This window comes from Setaria viridis, chromosome 1 (assembly GCF_005286985.2).
Source record: "Setaria viridis chromosome 1, Setaria_viridis_v4.0, whole genome shotgun sequence".
Lineage (NCBI taxonomy): Eukaryota > Viridiplantae > Streptophyta > Magnoliopsida > Poales > Poaceae > Setaria > Setaria viridis.
In genome coordinates this window covers 31,708,870-31,733,040 of record NC_048263.2, presented here as the reverse complement: position 1 = coordinate 31,733,040, position 24,171 = coordinate 31,708,870, and the positions used below count along the sequence as shown (strand labels likewise).

Genomic DNA, 24,171 nt, shown 5'->3' with positions numbered 1-24,171 from the left:
CAAACTCCGGCGTGCGGGCGGGAAGGAGCGGACGAGGGACGGACGGGCGAGCGTGGACAAGCGACTGGCGTGCGGACGGAAGGGTGGATGGGGGCGAGCTGCCGACGGGCGGATGGGGGCGAGCTGCCATCGGACAGACAGGTCGATGGTGGTGAGCTACCGGCGGCGGACACACGAGGTAGGCGGGGAGCGGAAAGGAATGGGGGAGCAGTTTTTTTCCACTCCCTCCTCGACGTGGAAGCTAACGGAGCGCTCCAACTCGATTCACTCGAGAATCGGGCGGCCAAATCACCATTTGGTAGCGCTTCGCTGATTCTCGCGCGGAGCAGAGCTGCGGGAGCGCTACTAAACGCATCCTTAGTGCGCTGCAGTGTCCAAATCAACGATTACCAAGAGGCAACAGTTCATCGGCTTATTAGCCACGTGCCTCCCTGAGCGTCCGGTGCAGGCGTGCCGCGATGCCTCCAACTCTGACGAGGCAACAACTCTCCCAAGTCATACGGGGAAGGCTAGAGGCTTGGAGGGTGAGGAACAACTGAATGTCAGAATAACATGGATAAAGAGAACCAACGGGTTGAGGATGAGAATCACCCCGACATTGGTTTTGGCGGTTCCAATGCCAGCGCTTGGCATGGAAGAATATCTTCTCTCGTCTCACAGTTTGATCTAGAAACAGAATAGTTCAGTTCACCTATCTCATAATTAGTGCGAGTACAAAAATCTCATAACTAGTACAAATATGAAGAATAGAGTGATCCCATCCAAAGTTATGGGATGGATTCGTCATAGTTTTATATTATCTAGGATAAAGTGATTTCTCAAAGCAAATATCTTCTTAATGTCCAATTAGATTTATAGCAGTTGTGATTATTGTTCACTGCAAACTTTTTTTCGGTTTTGTTTATCCTATGTTGCAAAACGTTCCACCCAACCCATTGCAAAAAGAATAAAACATTGCATCCAACAATTTTTAAAATATTTTGTCTACTTACTCTCCCCTGTTTTCCTTGTACTTTATAGAAAAAATCTTCATCTATATGATATGGAGTTCAAACTTCATTCCTTATTTGACATTTTTGTCACTTTCGTCGGTTGAGTCGGACAAAAGGACCACCAAATCACCTCCAAAATTATGATTTTTTTTTGTCATAGAACAAATGAAGATGAACCCATTTTTCTTAAAAACACACATATACCTTTGTAGTTTCCCAATTCAAATTCACCAAATTTGATTGATTGTGAATCATATTTGATTTTTTATGGCACCAAAATACTTTCCAAAAATTATGAGAACAACTAATATTTCTCACATGATATTTAATAACTTATACAAATATTTCCTATCATAAGTTACATAGAGAATTATGAGGTTCTTGTAAAATTCCCCAAATTTCTCATTCTTGATAATTCTCTATGTAACATATGCTAGAAAATAATTTAATAAATTATAGAAATATTAGTTATTTTTTATAATTGTTTGAAAGTGTTTAGGTGCCATAAAAATTAAGATAAATTTTAAATGTAGCTTAATCCGGTGATTTTTAATTTTAAAAACGCAAACATACATTTATGTTTTTAAGGAAAATAGTTTCGTCTTCATCTATTTTATTGGTAAAAAAGCTTCATGATTTTTGGAGATGATTTGGAGATCGTTTCATAGCTAACAGAAGTGATGAAAATATTAAATAAAAAATGGAAGTTAGAATATGGTGTGGAGGGAAAAATTTTCAGGACATAAAGAGTAAGCTCACTTCCTTGTCCATATGAATGGCTCTTCAAATATGTAAAGAGATAACTTGTAAACAGTAGATTTTCCTCTCTTTGGGTAGCCTCGTGGTGGACTGCCGGAGTTTACCGAATTGCGCATACGGATTGAAGTGAGTTTTGTCCATAAACTTTGTGTCACGAAGAGTATATATAAATAAAATAATTGCTAATCAAAGAGAGGGAGATACTGTAATAAAATAAAGAGTAAAATGCACAAAAAGTCCATTAACTTGTAGGGAGGTGTCACTTAGGTCCATAAACTCTGAAAGTGCAATTTTTATTCATAAACTTGTTAAGTCATTCACCGTAGGTCCATACCCCTCCACATGAGCATCTAGCGCCGACATGGCACGGTGACTGGGCATCTTCTCTCTTATCCCTTTCATCTCCCTCTCTCTTCCTCTGGCATCTCATCAAACATGTCGACGACGGTGGTGGCATGGAGCTCTTCATCCGCTTCACTTCCCGCCTCTCCACCGCATCCGTCGTCAGCGCTCCGTCCTCCCTCCAACGCCATCATCTCCTCAGCCGGCACAATGGCGACTCCCTTGCTGATGTCATCACCGTCGTTCTTCTGGATCGCCAAGAGACACCTCGCCATGGCAGCGTCGCACAGCTAGCTAGCTGGCGCGCGTTGGTACCACTTCTTACCACCATGTGCGTCGGCAGAGAACGCCCTCCACTCGTCGGCCCCACCCGATCGAGACGGTGAGCAAAGCGAGCGGTCGCCGCAGTAGTCGAATGTCTTGAGCAATGATGGTGACGGATGCGGTGAAGGTACGGAGGGGTGGAGGTGAAGCAGATGAAGAACTCCGTGCCACCGCTGCCGACATGTTCGATGAAATGCTAGAGGGAGAAGGAGAGAGGGGAAGACGATATGGATGAGAGAGAAGATGCCCAGTCAGCCTGCCATGTTAGATTGTCGGTGCTAGATGCCCATGTGGAGGGGTAGGAACATGCGTCGAACGACTGGTATATGAACCTAAAAATGTATTTTTATAGTTCGTGGACCTAAGTGACACATCCAGTTAATGGATTTCCAGTGCATTTTACCCTAAAATAAAATAAGTTTAAATTTAATCGGAAGGAGTACGTCATTGCTGACTTTCTTTAATTCAGATACGCGTTTTTCTATTCACGCAGGGTACGAGAAACCTCTTCGCGCAAGCCAGAACCGTGCACCGGCGCGCACGTCGAAGATCAAAATCAAACCAACGCCACGGGGAGCGAAGAAGAACGGAAGTACGGGACGAACCACTGAACCAGCATCCCGAGCTGAGGCGCCGAGCCATCCGGTACCGGCGCGTGCACGCCACCGCCTGCGCGGTGTTGCTCAGGCTCTTGAAGCAACGCGCACTGTGCCAGCTGCTCTGGCACGCGCCCCAGATCATCAACCAATTCAGGCGCGCAGCAGAGGCACAGCGCCCGCAGTCCTCTCCGCTTGCCCCCGCTTCCCCTTCTCTTCCTTCTCGAAGCTCCTTTGAACCGAAACAAACCAAAGGCCCAGACCCAACCAAACCGTTCCTCCCGCCCTCTCACCGTCCCCTTTCCCCCTCCCGCCCTTCCTTCCTCGGCAAGCCCTAGGGTTTAGGGCTTTAGGCGCCGCGATGTACGGAGGCGGCGGCGGGCACTACGATGGCGGCGGTGGCGCCGCGAACGCCAACTCCCTCTTCGGCGGCGGGGGCTTCATGCCGTCGCAGTCCACCGCGGCCCCGGAGAGCGGCGGCGGCGGCAGCCTCTCCAAGGTTGGTTCGAACCGGCCTAATCTCCCGTTTGTTTCCATTCGCGTTGGATCTGGCATCCATCCCCTGACATCTTCGTGGGTGCTCTCGGTCGGTTCTGGTGGGCAGGGCCGGAACGCGCAGACGCTGCTGCCGCTCACCGTGAAGCAGATCATGGACGCGGCGCAGGCCAGCGATGACAAGTCCAATTTCGCCATCAACGGCGTCGAGGTGTCCACGGTACGGATCATGCCTCTCTCTCTCTGGCGGAAGTTCGGTTCTTTTGAGCAGCGATTGGAGTATTTTTTTTTTGTGTGTGTGGGTGTTTTGGGGGGGGGGGGGGGGGGGTGCAAAGCAACAGTTCTTTTTTTTTTTGGGTGCACTGGCTGTGTAAAATTGTACTTTGGATGCTTCCAGTGCCTGGATGGGCGGAATATTTGCTCATTAGTAGATCCATTACGAAAGAAAATTAGCTCCTTGTATTTGACATTGTCCTGCTGAAAACTAGCCCCATTAGGCATAGGTATGGTCGGTTCAAATGAAATGCTTCCTCCTATGCAATTTATTTCCAATATTTATTAACGTCCTTACTACATTGTGTGCTCTTTGTTTTTCTCTTTAAAATCTAGTTCATCTGCTTTTAGACGGTTTTGCATTGAGCGGTTGGTTGGTGAATATCAAAGTTATTTTAACTGTTATATTTGCTCTGAATTGCAGATTAGGCTTGTTGGACGCATGCTTGGTAAGGTTGAGCGGGTCACAGATGTTGCGTTCATTCTTGATGATGGCACCGGCAAGATAGATGTGAATCGCTGGTAGGATGCTTCATACTGTCTTTGATGATCAGCATATTTTGGTATTGTCTCATGAATTGACTGGCATTCCTTTTCTAAGGGAAAATGAGTCTTCTGACACTAAGGAAATGGCTGATGTCAAGTAAGAATTGCTACTTACTTGTGATGTGTCAATAAATTCAGTTTGCTATGCAGCAAAGCTGATAGCTTTGCTTTGGTTTTGTTTTACAAGCGATGGAAACTATGTCATTGTCAATGGTGGCTTGAAAGGTTTTCAAGGAAAGCGTCATGTGGTTGCTTACTCTGTTCGGTGAGCTCTCTATACTAATCTCCCTTGCACAATGACTTGGTGATGCTTACTTCCAATGTCTGCTGTTGGTGGCTTGATGTAGGATATTTACTGTACTAAATCCCATTTTGCTTCAGTTACTGACTTGACACTAAATAAAAACCTGATCCTGTGGCAAATTACAACTTTTGTGGGTGCTAAGTTTGCGTCCAGCCATCTAGGTTATTGACACGTTAATGAATATGTAATGTTGCTTTCTGGGTATCATTATATCAGACTCAAAGTTTGTCATGACATCTGCAAAATCGATAGCTAGATTTCTTGGGATAATTCAGGGTCGCTAATGACCTTGCTTTAAGGAGAGAGGCTAACCTTGCCTGAACAAATATCTTGTGAATTCAGTTAAGCAATTTCAACTTGTAACCTTACTGTTTATGATTCTTTTCAGGCGTGTGACGAACTTCAACGATATAGCACATCACTTTCTGCACTGCATTTATGTGCATTTGGAGCTCACCAAGTCAAATGTACTAAGATCCCACATCTTCTGGGAGTTTAATTTCTTACTGACAAACCATTATCTTGTTTTGGTGGAATTTTATGTTTTACAGTGCTTTATGTTTTTTCATCGTAGTCGCGGTTGCCGTCCCAAATAAATGCTAGTACTGGAATCCCTGGACATGCTAACCAAGTTCGACTCCCCAATAATCAGGTAGCTTTTCTTAAGTGTGCAATTTTACAAATTTCTGCCAGTTTTGATCTAATATTTCATCAGGCTACAACATTCTCGGCATCAGGAAATACTGCTGGAAATGATGTATCTAGCTTGGTCATGAGTGTTTTTCATGACCCAGCGATCATGTAAGTGAACTATAGCTGATTCTGCCCTGTCGTTTTGTTGCTGTGCTAGTGAGCTTGAGTGTTTTTCATGACTCGGCAATCATGTAAATTAACCATTGACACCCACTATTGTTGCTGGTGTGCTACTGAATGCCTTGGATATTTAATTTAACACGCATGAACACTCACAGATATGGTGCATTTGTTGTAAAAGGCTACACAAAAGTGTGTGATCTGCCTGTTCAGTCACATCTTATCTTTTGATAAAAATGTTAAGGTCGACCTTCACATATGAGCAATGAATAATCAGTAGGGCTGAAAATTAAGTTTCCCCTATCAATTTGTGGTTCATTAATGGATTGCATGGAATGCATATTGAGAAAAATTCCCTGGGTTCTCGTAGATAGCGGTATATTGTTAGGAAAATTGTGAAGGTTGTTCACTTGCTGAAGAGCACACTGATCAGCTTATTAATTGGAACCCCCTCCCCCCCCCTCTATAGATGATATCCTTTAAAAAGCTTGTCTCTATATAGTTATAGGTGCTGCAATCCATTCATGTTATTCTCCTGAAACTAGCATTTGCATTTGTTTTCCTACCACATGACAAAGGGCCTGGTTTGCATACTATCCAGCTAAGGTCACATACCAGTCTGAGTGTCTGACCATCAGTCCATAGACTAATTTGGTGTATTAATGAGATACACCACGGTCGCTTCATTTGGCATGTGCTTGTTCTAGAAAGTTCAGTACCTAAGTAGTAAATTAATAAAACGCGCTGTGATTCCATCCATACATCAAATCAATGTTTGGGTGTTATTGCAAGCTAATGTTGAGCTTACTTATGCTAGATGGTACTGTGTACATCCAAGAAGCAAAATTTGGAAACGTAGATTTTACTCTGCTTTTATTCAAAGGCACCACATGAAATTGCAGAGTGGTGAAATGAAACAAAGTTCGCATGCATGGTTCATGTTCATGAATACCATAGTCCAAAGAAGACAAAACCCGTAGTATTGTAACAGATACCAGGCCTGCAGAGCTTTGTCCATGGTAAAGACTTAAGAATGCCATACTTAGTAACAATTTGACCTGGAAATAACGAGAAAATCATAAGGATAAATTTTTTTCCTTCAGGATATTTGAGTTCTCATTTTGGTGGACACTGATTTTGATGAATGCCATCCGATACTAATTTTGTGTTGCATTTATTTGAATGGGTTTTGCATAAATTTCGTTTTGCAGTAACTTCTGAATGTTTATTCTCCTTGTATTGCTGGTTTCCCAGTACAAATTTTAAATGCAAGTTAATTACTGTAAGGAAATAATCAGAATATACTGGTTGAGAAATAGACTGATGATCTCATCTGCAGAGACCGGGAGGATGGGATAACTGTGGCATATATCATTGATCGTCTTAAACTACCAGAGGAAGTAATCAAGTACGTATTTTCATCACAATACGTTCAGCTTGGTCTACACTGTTAATATGATGCAAACAAACCATTAAATTGTCTGATGCCTTTTACTTAGGAAACCTGTAACTGTAATACTTTGGTCAAAACACGTCTTGTTCGTATTTGGTATCACGAGTTACGATCTTGCTTCCTTTTCGCAGGGAGGTCATGCAAAAACATATTGACGATGGCAACATTTACAACACGATCGATGATCTCCATTACAGGTCCGCCATGAATGGCTGATCATGTTCCAAGCCTGTGTCAGGCTCCTCCGTGTAGGCGTGGAGCTGTTTCAAGCAAGAAATGTGAGCACTCTGCAGGATTGCCTCGCATATCTTGCATATTCGTAAGGGAACCAACAGCTTAACGGCTAGGTTAAGCTGTGTAGCTAAGTACAGTTCCCTTATTGCAATTATCTATGTAATGGAGTAATGGACACGTGATGTGAGTAGGCTAGGTCTCCCTTCAGGACATCTGTTGTGTTTGCCATTCTAGTAATCCTGTGTAATCACCCATGTTTTGTTTATCTATTCTTAGCGTATCGACGCAGACCTCTCACAAGTTTTACGAGACGATAGGCAACATCGGAACTACAATTCCTGCAAAAGCTTAGCACTCCAAACGAGGCCTAAAATGTGATTATATACAAGCCTATTGTTTTTTTTTCCTTTTCAAGAAAAACGTGAAATACACCAAGTCATGAATGAGCTCAAAAGGCGTTGCCGCATAGGGATGTGGAGTACAAGCTCTTAACATTTGAGACTGCACGGACCAGCTGCGATCACTCCACATCAAAACATTTCTTGCTTTTCTGCAAAGCAGTCGCCTGGCAAAACATCTTGCGCCGATAATTACAGGATGAAGCGCGCTACTTGCCGTAGCCCTCCTTATAATCACGACAATCCGAGGAAGCTGTCCACCTTGGCATTGGTTGCTCTCGACAAAAACTTCATGCAAATCGGGGGCTTCACCTTGGCCAGAGCCAGGATAGACTGCGGCAGTGTCCAGATCCCGTCTCCGCAGATCAGCCCCGACGCGACCGCGGGGCCGAACGCGTCCGCCTTCGCCTTGTTCAGCCGCTCCCACACGAAGAGGATCGCGCAGCCCAGGAACATGTCGATGGCGAAGTAGGACCCGATGTAGAAGGGGATCGCCATCGCCATCGGCAGCGGGATGAACCTCGACACCCTGTTCGGGGTCAGGTCCCTCACCAGGTTGATGGCGATCGCCGCCGCGAAGAAGATGTAGCAGAGGGTGAGGCAGTTCTTCGGCAGCGAGCCGAAGCCGTCGACGCCGAGGATGGCCATGTTGCGGTACACGATGGCGTAGGGCGCCGGGTACTCCGTCCCGCTCTCGCCGATGTCGCCGAACGCCTTGTAGAACAGCCAGAAGATGCAGGGCGCGATGACGCACCCCATCCCGGTTCCGATCACCTGGCTGATGAACATAGACCTCGGCGACGCCAGCGTCAGGTACCCGGTCTTGAAGTCCTGCATCAGGTCGGAGGCCGTGGACACGATGCTCATCATGACGCCGCACGCCGCGAGGCCGACGAGCACGCCGCCCTGAGCGAGGCCGGCCCATGCGCCGAACACGAAGATGGCGAGCTTGCCGTAGGTGGAGGCGAGAGACCAGTCGGTGAGGCCACTTCCGTAGGCGTTGCAGAAGGCCAGCACAGGTGCCACGACATAGGCAACCAAAATGTAGTACCACTTGAGCTGCGGGAAGATCTGAGGAAGGGTGCCGATCGATACAGCGGCAACTGCGGCATAGCCTCCATATGCAACTGACTTGGGAATTTGATCTTTCAGGAAAAGCTCAGTGCGACGTTCTTCATCGAAGGATACAGCTTCAGCAGTGGACATGGAACTGCCATGGTCTGAAACGGGAAGCATGCTTTTTGAATTTTGCTGAACCATTGATATGAAGCCCGCGATTGTGCGGATCAGCACCTTAATGAAGTTGTATAAACCATCCCCAAGAATCAAAGCAATGGAAATAAAAACCTGCAGTAGCAAGGAACCAGCAGACACTTCTTGGTCAGGAAACTGATTTCTGTTAAGGCGACACTGAGTGATGTAGCTTTGGCAGAAGAGGACCAGCCATAAGCAGGATGAATGTTTACCCTGTAAGCCTGCAGTCCATGTAGACTTGAGTCTCCAACGTCAGCTGGGTACCAACTCCCCTTCTTCTTGGCAATGAGAGGCCACATTACACCCCAAGAGAGGATACCGCCCAGCAGAACAGACACATTCACAATGTATGGGCAGATCATGCCAACTCCAACATATGTAGGAGAGAAGTCAAAGAAGAACCTGAAACACAATAAGCCAAGTTCAGCATGAGAGACGAATACCTCAGAATTAACAGTAAGTCAAATGGAAATACTGAACAAGTTTCAGATGCTTGACATAAATAACCATCGTTTTCCCTTTGCAACATAACAAGAGACGACACAGATGAATCTGCAAGCTCTCATGGTTTTACCAGATAGATAAAGTATAAGCTATTTCAGATATTGGACACAGTACAGTCACTACTGGTGTTATATCTGTCACAGTTCTAACCTGTTGTTATAAGCTTCAAGACCCAACGTTGGGAAATTTTTGAATCCACAGTCATCCCCTGCTGTGTAGAACCACTGAAAAAAGCCCCAGAAAAAGCTAAAGACGAAGTACTTGCCCAGTGTCTTTACTTGCTTCCTGAAATGTATCATTATCATTGTAAGTGGAATTGTTCAACATGAACCAGGTGGTGAGAACTATTTTTTCGCAAGCTGAAAGTTGCCAAAAGCAGAACTGTATATATATATATATACTTTGCAAGCTTGGCGCCCTCAGGTGTGTGAAAACCATTGATGAGATATGCAGTGGCTGTGCCGCTTGGATAGGTCAGCTTGTAGTCAACAATCATAATCTGAAACAATAGTTCAGCTGATGAAAATGAAGCTTCCTTGCATACAGTACTTAGAACGTAGTGGAGAAAAAAGTCAAAGTCATACTTTTCTTAGGGGCACAAGTGCCAATAGCCCAATGAAACTGACAAGGAATAAGAACCCTATCATCCAGCCAAGGTGTGGGTCCTTTATATTATTAGCATCTTTAGCCTCTGTTGCTTGGTTAGCTATTTTGTCACTCATTCCAAATAGATAACTGCCGAACCCACCTGATCAATTGGAACAAAAGCTATAAGCCAGCAGTTTGCATAATATTTTGGTTTTATTGCAAGATACCAGCTGATGCAATTATGAAGTTGGCTGATCAGATAAAATAAATAAAATGATTAGATTTGGACAAATAAGGCACTGAAACAAGCCACTTGTCTCATGCATGAAATGATTTCCTCAGACTGACCACTTCAAACACAGATAATCATTCATCACCCAATTTCCTGGAAGCTTTGTTGCAACCTTGCTGCTTTGCAAGGGGAAAAAATATAGAATTTAAACTTGTTGATAAGAGTAACTTCTCCAGCTAGAGCAACTTATACATGTGGACAGTCTCATTGCAAAATTTCAAATTATTGTGTGCCTGCGAAATCAGTAGCTGCCACATGATAGAACGTACCAATTAACATGGTTCTCAAATAAGCCTGCAGATTATGATAGTTTTTTATGTTCGACCGATGCTTTCACATGCATGTGCCATGTCTGCCAAACAAAAAAGAAAAAGAAAAGCAATGCATGCACCATGCATTTTTTTTAAGGGGAGGAGTCAACCGATGCAGGCTCATCCATTCCAGCTTATCCTGAATACGAATGGCAATTTCTTGGCGAAAGTTGCTCACCTAAGTATGGGCGCCAAAAAATAAAAATATAAATATATTGTTGACTCCTCCTACACACTGTTTATTCAGGAAATGAGCCAACCACGAATTTTCGCCAATTTTGTCCTAGTCACTTTAGCACTCAATCAGTCGTGTGACTATCGTATCAAACATGCACTCCTTGAGACCACATAATCACCTTTCAGTCCACCTAACAGTGACAGTGAACTACAAGTCCAATCTGAAGAAGAAGAGATTTCGAGTTTTTCAGTCCTTTAGCAATCGTTCATCTGCGCTGGTTGTCCAGTTCTTTACCAATCGTCCCTCTTTGCCCGAAACTCTACTTTTGAGTCGACATTGAAAACGACTGGTTGGTGTTTTCCTTTGGGGCAAAAGAACAATCGATTCCATGATGTTTGAAGCTCACCAACTACAGCAAAACGCTATGTTCCCCCCGTGACCCTCCCTATCTGCGTCATACTCCCACATCGAAAAGCGCAACGATCTGAAAAGCCACTGATACACACAAACCAAACCAAACATAAAGCGTTTGCTCTGCTGATCGTTCAAACAATTCGAACGACACATCATCGATTCATACGAAGTTGAGCATGGAATCGACGCGACAACCGCTCCTAACAGCAAGATCGCTACAAGTCCTACGAGCAATCCCAATCAAGCAGACAACGGTAGCGACAGCAAATTACGAAGTAGTACTAGCGAAGCTTAATTCGGGAGTGGGGACTGGTTAATTACCGACCGCTGAACGCGATGCCGTAGGCGGAGACGACGCAGGTCTGGATGACGGTGTTCTCCTGGCGCGTGAAGGGCTGGCGGAGGAACCCCATCCGCTCGACTGCGGCGGTCCACATGCGGACGAAGAAGAAGCCGAGCAGCCCCGCGGAGACGTTGAGCGAGGGGATGATCCCCGTGGTGAGGTTGAGCTTCATGACGATGACGCTGAACATGACGGCGAGCAGCGCGGAGACGACGAACGCCCGCAGCGTGAGCTGCTCCCGCCACGACGGCACCGCCTTGTCCGCGAACACCCGCTCCACCGACGCCGCGTCGCCCGCCCCGGCGGTGCCATTGCCGCACATCCCCTCGTCGTCCCCGGCCTCGCCCGCGCCCTTGCCCGCGTGGCGGTGCCGCAGCGCCGGGGACGCGGCCGCCTCCGACACCTCCTCGTCGCCCCCGCCGCCGCCTCCCGCCGCGGTGGTGGTGTGAGGTGCCATTTGGCTGGCGGCTCGCCTGCGCTCGGGTTGGTGTGCGGGTGGCTGCCTTTTGGAGAGGGACGGCCGGGGCTGGAGAGACTTCCGGGAGAATGGAAGAAAAAGGCTGGGGGGATGATGCGCTGTGAAGTGGCTGTATGTACAGACGAACTCGTGCAGTCCTCGATATTTATTGGAGAGCAGCCGGTGCGCTTGCCGTGGGGTTGTGGGCCTTACCGACGAGGCAGATGGTGGCCGTCCGATGGGATCGGACGGCGGCGGAACGAACAGTCCTGCGGGGGGGGGGGGGGGGGGGGGGGCTGCGGGGGAAGTATGGACGTGGTTTGACTTTGACCGCTCCGTGATGGGCTAATGGGCAACCTGGAGAGGATTAATTAATGGGGGCAACGGAACTGTCCCCTTTGTCTCAGTATTTCTTTTATTTTTCTTCTTAGATCTCGATTGGCTCCAAAACAATAAGGAAAAAAAATCTGGGCTCCCGAGAGCGGACAAACACATCAGGCCGTGGCTGGCAGCGTATTATCACCACTAGCTTTTATGCCTTTATATCCGATGTTTATCTCGTCTGCACTGTCAGTCCATCGCATGAAACCTTCTAGTAGTAGCTAATCTCCTCACTTTTTCCTGGTGGCAATCATTTGCGAACTTGTCGCTGTCCCGTCGAGAGCGAAACGCACTGGGCAAGGGCCGCAAGGCATGGCACCACGGCAAATCTTTTTAGATGCCGAAGCCGAACGGAAACATATCGTCTCGGAGCAATACCTTCACGTCTTTCGACAGCCGGGCAGCCGGCCTGCCAGCGCCTGGAGCGCTGGCAGGGGGCCACGCCACGGGCACCACACCCATGCCCAGTGCGGTGGGCCACAGTTTTTGGAAGGCACAAACCCATGATCAGGACGTTCTTCCGTCCCCTGCCCCAGTTCCGTTATCGAACGCGCTGCTTTCTCCGGCTTGCCTCCGGGAAACGCCGTTGCCACACTTACGCACGTACATCTACGGAACGCGGCGGCGTGCTCTTCGTCGAGGTCGTAGTGTGTGTGTGTGTGTGTCCGTTACCTTCTTTCCAATTCCCTCTCCTCGGCTCGTGAATAATTCAATTCATCCGGGGACAGATAGCTCCGCATGTGAAAGCGATCAGTCGGCAGCGCGCGCGATCGCCCCACGGGCACGGGTCGCTACCGCTGCGGCATGCTACGCTACTCTGCTCGTGATCGTTCTCTCACGTGAAAAGGAATGCTATACCCAGCCCCGGTGCTCCGGAGAGAAAGCGAGATCGGGGATTGGATTCGCGTGCCCGCCCGTGCATTATTGATGGCCGCCGCGCGCGCCGGCCCATGCTCCTGGTGTCCTGGCTGGATGAGCTAAGCCTAAGCTTGCTCGATCATCTGTTCCTCGGATCCGAACCTACCACTGCAAATCTGCATCTGATCGCTACGGATTTTGTGCTACAGCGACGGTGCGGGGCGGATATATTCTTGGGGGAAAGTACCCTCTGTTCTAGTTCTAGGTAGGATGACATAAGCGGACGTCGTGTCTGACGAATGGGCGTCGACGGCAATTTTGTTTTGCAGCGTCGCTGTCGTCCTGCTCCGAACAAGGTTAGGCGCGTCCATGTCGTCCTGTTGAAGATTTCGATGGAGTTTCACGTCCATAAAACTAATCAAGCCACGGGCTCATTCCGCCACTAGTAAATTCGTAAAACAGCGCGCCGATGGATCAACAAGGCAGCAGGGCGGAGGAGACCAGACCACATCGCGGAGAAAGAATGTCCCCCGAATCTGCCGAAGCTGCACGCCACGCCACGCCACGCCACGCTCGCTCGCCCAGACCTTCTCGCAGTCGCAGCGGGACCCGATCAACCCACTGTTCGTGTTGCTTTCACTCGTCACGCACGAATGCGAGCAGCCGAAAGCAACCGCGCCAGCAGACGACGAGGGTTCGTGACCTGACCTCGTGTACTCTGCGCCGGGGCGGAGTCAGATTTGGTGCATCGAGACGGTAACGCCGCTGGATTTGAGAGGGACGGGAGTTTTCTGGACAATAGAGAAACGAGGAAAGAAATCAGGGGCGAAGGCCGTGCAAGTTGCTTCATGATCATGGGTTCTGTTTTTCAAACGCAACTTGCTTGCCGCATTTGCGCGCGCGCGCGGGAATGCGAGCTGCTCCATGCGTCGTTCGAAAGGGATCCATGCCGTCTTGGGTCGTAGCCCGCCGCTAGCTTCTCGGTTAGCGCAAGCGGCGAAAGGCTACACCGGGTAGCCGCGTCCTGGTGGGGAGCCGGGAGGAGAGGATCGGATCGGAGCATGCCCGCGCGCCGAGGATAACCGCAGCAATAGCAAGGTTCGTGCGTGATCCTGGTTGTCACGTGGGGGGAAGACGCGATAACAAACATCGGTAAGTACTCCTGCTGTATAACAAGAATTCAACATACAGCAAGCGCAAAAATTTGTGAAATTCAGTTCAGTACAAAACTCAATTGTGTCCCCATAGGATAAGTTGTAAGTAAAAGATAACATACCGAGGTCATTTGAGTTTTGCTTCGACCACATTCATCTTTACATAGACGTATCGGTATGACGAGCCTTTGATAAGGCAATCACCAATATTATACCAGTGTTCCAAAAATTACTTTTTGTTACATTTTTTTTTATCGTAGCAGTAGCATATTAGTGGAGTAATAGTCGGTCAAAGTCTTATCCTATCAAAACAAAATACGTCTTGCAAAGATGAATAGAGAAAGTACAAATTGATTTTTATTTTTAAAAACTAACTACCAAGTGGTTCTAACACAATAAGTTTCCTATGAAGTTCAAATGACATGAAAGTTTCCAGCGATCATTGTAGTACATGAATGGTGGAGTAGGCCATTCTCAATGCAAGTGTCACGTGATTTTCATTCTCATTAAATGACATGCCTGACATGCCATATAGAAAAAAATAATACAAAAACATGGAATTTAAGAGGATATAGAAGAATTGGGTTCATGGGATGAAACTAAGCGTACACACAGTTACCAAGAGCCATGAAACTAGAATGAAACTCCATTAATACGACTTGAGTTTCATCTCCACGTATACATCAACTCCCATTGATCACTTGGAGAAAGATTTAAATGTTATGCTAACATATAAAATCGTGAAATGAAAATTTACATTAACCCTTCTTGAACACGACCATGAAAGGCGAGTCACTTACGGCTAGCCTTGCTCGTCCTTGGAAGCATGCAACCCCTTTCTCTTAACGGAGGGGTAATTTTTTTAAGCCAACATTAAAATTGACATTTATAAAAAAAAACAAGCCTTCTGTTTAGGAGGCAGTAGTTAATCTAATAGAGGCACATAGGACCATCAATAGCACACAATTGAAACGCAGTAAAAATCTGTTAGAAGACAAACAAACTGTTTTCAATAAGTTCATATTCTCAAAGGTTACATAACTTACCAAAGAGGAGTTGAGAGCATATTTTTAGAACATAAAATACATCTAAGATCATCTCCAACAATCTTCCAATAAATATTGTCCAATAACTAAGTTAATAGGGATATCATAATATCACTTTCATCTTTTTATTGGGAGAGTTACTTTTGCAATCTCCCAATAATCGCATCCTAATCCAGCTATTGTATTGGGAGAGTCACAACTCCTTCTTTATCTCGGGAGAGTTGGGTTAAATTATTAGGTTGTCCTAATAATTATTGGGTATTTTCTTATCAATATAGTAGTTGGATTGGGGAGAGGGAGATTGCTGGAGATGGTTTAACCGGAAGCATATAGTTCTGCGGTTTCACTTGTAACTCCTATCGCTCGACAAAGATTGTAAACTATTGCCTATTGCATCGAACAATTCGGCACCATAGTATTCCGTCGTTGTATGCTCGGAACATTTCTAATGAATGCTTGCGATAGGTTAGATTTTTCCATAAAAGAATTAAAAAATATCTACCAGTGAGGGTGGGCTACAGGCCTAGCCCTGAAAGCACGTAAGGTAGAGAGTAGCCCAACTCACAAGATGCAAAAATGAAGCCCACGGTAGGAACATCTCATTGAAGGCCCAGTTATAATATTGTCATCGCCTCGTAGTCCATTTAGCCCACCAAGGAAATCATAAGACAACGTGACAAACCCACCCACGCGCACAATTCCCTCGCTGAAACCCTGTCCAAACCCTTGCGGCGATGGGCAGGAAACCCTCCGCCGCCGCCGCCGCCGCCGCCGCCGCCGCGGCAACGGCCGACGACGAATCCCTCGCGGCCACCATGCCCGCCGACCTCCTGGCCGCTGCCGACTGCGGCGGCGTCCACGGTCACGCCCTCTTCTTCGACGCCCTCGTGCAGCTCATTCCTCCGCGCTTCTACCTCCCGTCCGGCGATGAGGACCGCCCCTGGTACCAGGGCCTCTCCAAGGCCGCCAAGGCGGCTATGAAGGCCCAGTCCCGCGCCAACGTCAAGGCGGCTCGCCGCGCGCGCCTCGACCCCTCCGCGCCGCCGGCCTCCACCCTGGACCTCCTCAAGAAGTCCGTTGCCGACCAGGCGGCGGAGGAAGAAGATGGCGACGATGAGGAGGGGAAGTCAGGAGAAGAGGGCGAGGAATCTGGGGATGAGGCAAGCTCCGAGGATGAAGATGCTGATGAGGTAGAGGAGGATGAGGAAGACGGGGATGAGAAGGATGAGATGCCGATTGCGCCGGCGGCAGTGGTGTCCGAGGATCGGTCGGTGACCTACGAGGAGCTGCGGGAGCGGCTTCATCGCCGCATCGCGGAGCTCCGTGGCAACCGGTGCACTAGGCCTGAGTTCTTGAATAAGCCCAAGAAGGAGAAGGGCAAGAAGGCAAAGGGGAAGAATGAGAAGAAGGGAAAGGGCGAAGGCAAGAAGAGAAAGCGTGATGATGGCACAGAGGATGCAGAGGACAAGGATGGGAAAAAGGCCAAGAAGGCGGAGGAGAAGCCAGATATCATGTATGCGAACGTGGTTGTTGACCCAAAGGAAGCAAGGAGGAGGAAGAAGAGGAGGATTAAGAACAAGAAGAAGGAGCTGGAGCAGGCTAAGCGGTTGCAGGAGGCAAAGCAGGATCCTGAGAAGGCGAACAAGATCGCGTGGGATACGGCAAGAAGACGGGCTGCTGGGGAGAAGGTGCATGATGACCCCAAGTTGATTAAGGAGAGCTTGAAGAAGGAGGAAAAGCGGCAGCAGAAACATGCTGCTCAGTGGAAGGAGAGGCAGAAAACTGTGGACAATCAGAGGAAGGAGAAGCAGAAGAAAAGAACAGAGAACATCCGGGAGCGGGCACACCAGAAGAAGATGCGCAAGATTGAGAAGCGTGAGAAAAAGCTTATGCGCCCTGGATTTGAGGGGCGCAAGGATGGTTATGTCAATGAGTAACATCTATGTCCAAGGTTGTCCTGGAAATGGTTTACCATGTTTTCCTTCAAAACTTCATTTGCTGATATGAGCAGTTGGTGCTTGTAATAGGTTACCAATTCATGGCTGCTAAAGTGCCTTAACTATTGCATGAACTTTCAACATTTAGCAGTCCTACAGGAGAGTTTGGAGTACTTATTAATAGCTGTGTTCTCTTTTATCAAGTCACGCCTTGCTAGTTCTTCTAGTTCTTTCTCGCATGTTGATCAACTGGCAATGCTTAATTGTGCTTATGTGGATGCCTGTTTCGTTCTTTGTATCATCACAGTGATGGATAGTAGTGCTTCTGAGATGGTCTTGGGGACCAGGGTGAATCAGAACTGCAATAGCGAGCTTGCCATCTTAATATTAATGGCCTCTCGTATGCTGTAAACTTTTGTCGAATGCTTTGTTTGTCAACTGTTTATTGATTCAGCACAGTGAGAATCACACATGTACTTTCTTATTTTACATTTTTATTGTATCGCATTACATTTGTAATTTATCTGCCTGAAAATTCAGTGTACTCTATTATGATAATCAAGCTGATCTTGCAAGCTTCTGTTGCTCTGCTTGCTGAAATTTCATCTACTTGTGTCTTTGTCCATTGCTGCTATTATGTGAACATAATGAAGGTTTCATATTATACTGATGAGATATTTAAAAGATGATCTGGATGTAGGTTTTGACTACAATACCAAAACTTTGATCATTCATGATGCCATAGTGAATTAGTAAGCTTAACTCTGAAACAGTTCATTAATTTTGCAATCCTTGGGAGGCCTATTGATGATATCAATATCCATTTTTTTATGGATCCTTGATTTTGAACTGTTCACTTGATCATTTTTCATGTTTGCTCTTAGCTTCTTCTCTTAAGGTCTCATTATATTATTATACCACTGGTATACTACCATGTGAAGGATAGTGAGTGAAAAAATGACGGATGCACTGCAGCTCCAGGAGGGGGAATCGTACAATTTTCAGAGAAGAGCATGGAGGCATAACTGAAAGAGATGGATGTAAGCGATGGCAGCACTTGTCAAGTTGCACTGCCAAGTGACAACCATACATAGGCCATGAATAGCCAATCGAGAATTAAAACATTCCTCATCTGTATATCAATCCCCATATCATCTTACAATTTCAATTGGCCTCTTCTCATTTATTGTTTGCCTTCAATCTAAATGCAGTTTCTATGACAGTTCTGCTCCAATTTATAAACAACCTCAACACAGCCACCTTCGAAGGTTCTTGATGCTAATGTGAAAGACAATGTTATTTGTCAAGGATTTGTTACTAAATTAAGTAGTGTTTTGTTTTAATGCAGCATATTTTACTACATTTCTATATGCCTTTTAATTTCTTCCAAAGTAATTTCGTATACTTCATTTAGCATATTCTTTATCTTGATTTTTATGCTTGTAGAACTGCAAGATGTGTCTGTAGAGGACACTTCACTAATGGGTGCTGACTACTATGAGGTAAAATATATACATGTGTATGCTGCTGTCAGAGCAATAAGAGAACTCAAACCCTGGAGTTCTTTTTACCCAGACTGAAGCTACCAAGGAACTCCTTGCTGAAAAAGCTGGCATTCCTATTGCTATTGTGAAGAATTCACACATCAGAAGAGCAACCGTTGATAAGAATGCTCGAATTGGAGATATTGTGAAGGTATTCCAAACTGATATTCTTACATTTAATAATCTATTGGTTTCTATTTTTCCTTGGGATATTACATGATATGTACTTGATAAATGATATGTCATTTTTCCATGTCAATTTCTGCATTTATTTTTGAAAAAACATTAATTTAAAATAGAAATACATTTGCATGTTCTTTCACCATTTTGCATGGAAGATAGCTTATATAGTTATGACGTTGTGCACTTGTCTTTGCCTGCAGAAAATTTCATTTGACCTCTTTACCTGTATTTAACTGATGAAATCAAGCTAAAGTTGTGTTCCAAACATAAAGCTGTCAACGAGTCATAAATTAGTTTTTGTTGTAAAATATAAATACAGAAAATCTGAAAATGCAGATTGCTTGCAGTACGGTTCATGCATGTGCCATTCATGTTCCATCCCAAAACACCTGCCATATCCCGATCCAGTTGTTTCTCTGCTCTGTTATTGCCATTGTTGGACAGACTTGTTGTTGCATTTGATTTTTCTTGTCATGAGCAGAAGAGTCTGATCATCTGAATAGTCCTGAACTTGTGGTTCGTCTATTTAAACCGTAATAGCATTGCATTAGACACATTTTCTTTGGCGGTGATTGTTCTGATTTGTAGATAATCAATGTTGATGGTGTTCCAGAAGCTGCTAGGGAGAGAAATGGGTACCTCATCAAAGGTGGAATAGTCACTGTGATCAAGGATGCTTTGCTCCCTAGCAGAACAGTTATATGAAGTAAGTTACCCCCCTGTTCCCAAATACGCTGCTGTCAATAAAGACTCCACTGCAAAAACTATGATTCCCCTGCAAAAACTATGAAACATAGTAAACCAAATAGGTAGCAAATGCTGCATCTTTGTTGGAAATTTTAAGCTCTACCTGTTCACAAAATCAGTGTCTGCACTGTGTTGCAGGTGGATGTGCAACATGGGCCTGAGTGTCATCGACAGTCATCATCACCCAGTTACATGCTGATCATCTGATCTGTGTGACATCATTCAAGACACTATTTCTTTGTTGTTTTCTCTCGTTTTGTTCTATTGCCCCCCTTAATGTTATAGGATATAATGTTGCAGCGGCAAATGTTCTGCATATGTTGTGGGAATCAAAATTGTATGCCTGGATTTGGGATACCTCTTCGATATTGTGTAATTATCAGTTTAGTTATCATGCTTTTGCTTCTGTTGATCTGAGCCGCTGTCTGATCATGTTCTGATTAACCACTTCCCTTGTCACCGTGTCAATTTCCCAGATGGCACTCCGTAGTCTCACTACAGAATGAAGAAGCCGTCTGAACTGTTAACCAAAAAGAAGAAGAAGCCGTCTGAACTCAGTCAGTGCATCTCCGGTGGGAGGTGCAGTGGAAGAAAATTACATATGTAAGAGCATGTCTGGAATGTAATAATTCCATTCAAATTTAGCAGGAACGGTTTACTTGTGGAAAAGGAAACATTTAAGTTCATTCATACTGGAAATGAGATAAACCCCCGTGTTTCATAGAGGAAAAGCGGTTGTTTTTTCAAGATTATTAGGCATGTTTTATTCTCTTCCTCTAACGAATTGGACTGTAAAATCAATCTATACAAAAGTTGTACACGAGGAGACTGCCAATTCTTCTACAATCATTGATCGTCTTTCAGTTCCATACGATCATGGGGCTAACTTTTTTCCTATGTCGTAGCAAGTACCTTTTGGAACTGTAGTTCCATACCCAGTAGTTATTTTCAGAAGTGACTGAAACCGATAAAAAATCTGAAAGCTGTCCCATGCCTGTTCACTGTTTTAATCAGTACATCGTCAGATAGAATCTTTAATCTGAGTCTCCAATCCACTTCAGAATCTGCGATTCTACAATCGAGTGGGTGCTGAAACTCCGAAAGTGTTAGAACCCCTTCGATCCATGCATCTATTACTTCCATGGGGACTTGTACTAATGTTCCAATGCTTACATTACGAGCGCCAAGCGGCATTTAGCACTTCAATCCCCAAAGAAGAGCAGGAGTAGATCAGATGTGTTTTGCACTCTAATATATCAGGCAACCTGTTGAAAACCTGCATTTTTTCAATCCAGCAGTAACTACAGTTTCAGGATCAAGTGCGCTGCTCCAGTGTTTATTGGCATGAACCTAAGGGCCCGCTTGGATCACCAGAGATTATACAATCTGGATAAAAAAAATAACTAGAGGATCCAAACAGGGTGGATTCTAGTGTGGATTATGATTATAAGAATCTAGCCCTCTAAATTCCAATAATCCCACTATCCCCACTCCAACCTAGCTATTTGGGGATTATGGATTGGAAAGGGACAATTGTACCCCTACGACATATCCTTCCCCATCCAAACTAAGGGCATTATAGACAATTCTTTTTCTCAACCAACCCACTATCCAGATTATAATCTTATAGGATCCAAACACGTTAGATTATTACTATCTAGAATCCAGATTTTTATAATTTCTCTCAACTATCTGGATTCTTAAAATCCTAATGGGATCCAAACGGGACCTAAGTGCTTCTCACTCAAAGAAAGGAAAAAAACAGGAAGCTACCGGCAACCCAAGAACCAGAATCTGCAGCTGTTACAAAACTGTAGTCACTCTACACCAACCCACAGAAAATGGTAGAGGTAGCTCGGCGTTGACGGGGTGGGACATCACTGTTAGCACGTCACATCCTAGCTGTGTCAAAAGTCAAAACCCAGAACCCCTCTCCATCCAGAGAGACCGGCCAGTAGCCAGCGAGTGAGCGCGTCCAAGGCAAGAGCGTGATCTGTTGCTCCTACCTACATCCATCATTCATTCCTCAGTCCTCGCAGCAAAGTTTATGAAAGCCAGCACCGCCTCTGCGAGCTAAACAAGAGCCCCATGTCTGCTACTTCAGCATGAGCAGCAGGGATCAGCGAATCGTTGACACTGAGCAGGCGACAGTGGCGAACAGCGCTATGGATCGTAGCTTCGAGAGGCTCAGTGGTCAGGCATTGATTATTGTCGAGATACATGACACCATGTTGAGCAAGCAACACGAATTTGCTTGTGGTATCCATAAAGCTGCTCGCCATTCCCTAAAATCTGGCAGGTTACTATCTTTATTGCTCTTTTTTTTCAAATGTTTGATGATGGATCATACTCTCCATCATCCCCATTTGATTGTTCTTGTAATTATGCAAACCCAAATGGCCAAATCAAACCAAGCCAGGAAAAATACCAGAAAATATATACAACAGAAGACGCATACCAAAATTTCCTGGATAAGTAGGATATAAAAAATTTCCAGCTGCATGAGTCTGGAAGCTTATGGGCTAGACAGACTCAACACAACATTCCAAATCCACCGAGCAATATACTCACACTGAAAGCTTTTAAAACCTGTCATAAGCTTTCAGGAATGTCAAGAAGGCAACAGCAATGCCAAATCTTATTCAGTGATTCAGGTTTTGTCAAATCTGTCACCAAATGATTTCAGACATTCCTGACATGAACTACTATTCAATTTGTTTTTAACCACAAATTAAACAGTGATACACAAATCCTAAACACATTAAACTTGAAGAACATGGTAATACCCACTTAGGTGGGACCTCGTGGAATTTCCCCAGGCACAGGCACCTCATCATCACTGGATTCTTCTGATACAGCAGTTTCCTCGGCAGCAGATCCTTCAAGCTCAAGTGCCTCTGCATCCGCAGCAACAGACTTTGCTTCAGCAACAATTTTTCCAGATGTACCTTTTGAACAAGAAGTGTCCCCGCTATCTAAGTCCAACCCAAGCTCCTTCTCAAGCTTCTTCCACCCAGACACTCGGAACTTCTTATGCATATCTGCAATAACCTTCTTGGCCTCAGCCACCATCCCTCCCTTTACCAATCCCTCAACGAACCCTTTCATTGTAAAAAAATCTGGTACCTTGTTCCTCTTCAAGCTTTCCTTGAAGATGCCCAACCCAGCATCAAAGTCACCATTGGCACACAGCCCTGCCAACATATACTTGTATGTAGCAGCATTTGGGGAGAACCTCTTCTCAGCTAGTGAATGATACACAGCCTTGGCATCCACAAATTTTCCATTTCTGCAATAGCTAGACATGAGGAAATTGTAGGTGATGATGTCCGGCTTCACTCCATCCGCCTCCATCTCCTCCATCACCTCCATAACCTCTTCCAGTTTCCCATACAGTCCGTAATACATGACCTTCACATTATACACCGCCACATCAGGTTTGCATCCACTCTCTACCATTTCCTTCCACAAGAGCTCAGCCTCCTCTGTCTTCTTCTGCTTATACATTGAATCGATCAATGGGGTGTAGATTTTGGTGGTCGGCGAGATACCTTGCTCACGCATTTGATCCAAGGTTTGCTTCGCCTTAGCATCGTCGCGGTTCATGCAGTAGGCTTTGACAAGGATGCCGTAGGATGTGTCGTTGGGGGTGATGGAGAACTCCTTTGAGAGCTCGGCGAAGAGGGCAGGGATTCGGTGGTGGCGGCGACATCTTAGGAAGGTGGAGAGGAGGGCGTTGAATGGGAGCGCGGAGATGGGGGTCGGGAGGGACGGCGCAGTGGAGCGGAAGGCGTCAAGGGCCTTCTCGTGGAGGTTGGCGGAGGCGTAGGAGCACAGGACGGCGGCGAGGTAGGGCTCGGTTGTGCACGCAACGAGATAGGAGGATATGAGCGCCTCCGCATCGGCGACGCGGCCGGCTACGGAGAGGCGGCGCGCGGCGACGGAGAGTGTGTTGCGGGTGGCGCCGGCCGACATGGAGGCCGTGTCGATGGTCTCCAGGATGGAGACCGCGCGGTCCGGATCGAACTCGCGGCGGAGGCGCCGCCTGGCGCTGGACCCCGTGGTGGCGCCAGGGTCGGTGCTGGCTGTGGTGTTGGAGAGCGCACGGGAGAGGGGGAGGCCACGGGCGTGGGCATGGGCGCGGCGGCCCTGGCGGAGGAGGATCGCGAGCGGAGCCATTTTCGTGGGCGGCGACGCCGCGACGGGGTGACGGCGAGGAGAGGGTTTAGTTGGGTTTCGCTCCGCTAGGTTTTGTGTTATTTTTTTGAGGGGGCGCTAGGTTTTGGGCCTGTTCGAATAACCCAAAATAAGCCGTAGCCGACTGTTCAGCCGGCTTTTTTTTTATTTCTCTCTGTGTTTACTGTTCAAACAGTAAAAAAAAGCCGGATGCAGCTTATTTGCAGCCCAGTACTTACATTGTAGCGCGTCCGGAATGTAAGTACCGGGCCTAA

The 24,171-nt window shown here is 46.2% G+C and overlaps 4 protein-coding genes across 5 annotated transcripts; 2 read left to right on the top strand and 2 right to left on the bottom strand.

Moving 5' to 3' along the window:
- Positions 1–3,024: 3,024 nt before the first annotated feature.
- LOC117863426 (replication protein A 32 kDa subunit B) lies at positions 3,025–7,431 on the top strand. Its single transcript, XM_034747124.2, has 10 exons — positions 3,025–3,512; positions 3,618–3,728; positions 4,206–4,303; positions 4,383–4,424; positions 4,515–4,592; positions 5,020–5,098; positions 5,206–5,283; positions 5,347–5,432; positions 6,784–6,852; positions 7,029–7,431. The coding sequence occupies exons 1-10, from the start codon at positions 3,375–3,377 to the stop codon at positions 7,111–7,113; spliced, it is 864 nt and encodes a 287-aa protein (XP_034603015.1). The 5' UTR covers positions 3,025–3,374; the 3' UTR covers positions 7,114–7,431.
- Positions 7,432–7,466: 35 nt separating this feature from the next.
- LOC117863417 (probable metal-nicotianamine transporter YSL14) lies at positions 7,467–12,007 on the bottom strand. 2 transcript variants are annotated; one of them, XM_034747114.2, is made up of 6 exons: positions 11,396–12,007; positions 9,872–10,035; positions 9,689–9,786; positions 9,438–9,572; positions 8,996–9,185; positions 7,467–8,876 (listed from the first exon to the last, which is right to left on the bottom strand). In XM_034747114.2, exons 1-6 carry the CDS (start codon positions 11,868–11,870, stop codon positions 7,764–7,766), a joined length of 2,175 nt encoding a protein of 724 aa, XP_034603005.1. In that variant the 5' UTR covers positions 11,871–12,007; the 3' UTR covers positions 7,467–7,763. The 2 variants fall into 2 exon arrangements, with proteins under 2 accessions (XP_034603005.1, XP_072150283.1); XM_072294182.1 differs by having other exon boundaries at positions 11,392–11,525.
- A 4,004-nt stretch (positions 12,008–16,011) lies between these two features.
- LOC117855841 (uncharacterized) lies at positions 16,012–17,737 on the top strand. The gene has a single exon (XM_034738239.2). It carries the CDS (start codon positions 16,044–16,046, stop codon positions 17,244–17,246), a length of 1,203 nt encoding a protein of 400 aa, XP_034594130.1. The 5' UTR covers positions 16,012–16,043; the 3' UTR covers positions 17,247–17,737.
- A 4,438-nt stretch (positions 17,738–22,175) lies between these two features.
- Positions 22,176–23,973, bottom strand: LOC117863386 (uncharacterized). The gene has a single exon (XM_034747074.2). It carries the CDS (start codon positions 23,897–23,899, stop codon positions 22,511–22,513), a length of 1,389 nt encoding a protein of 462 aa, XP_034602965.1. The 5' UTR covers positions 23,900–23,973; the 3' UTR covers positions 22,176–22,510.
- Positions 23,974–24,171: the final 198 nt, after the last annotated feature.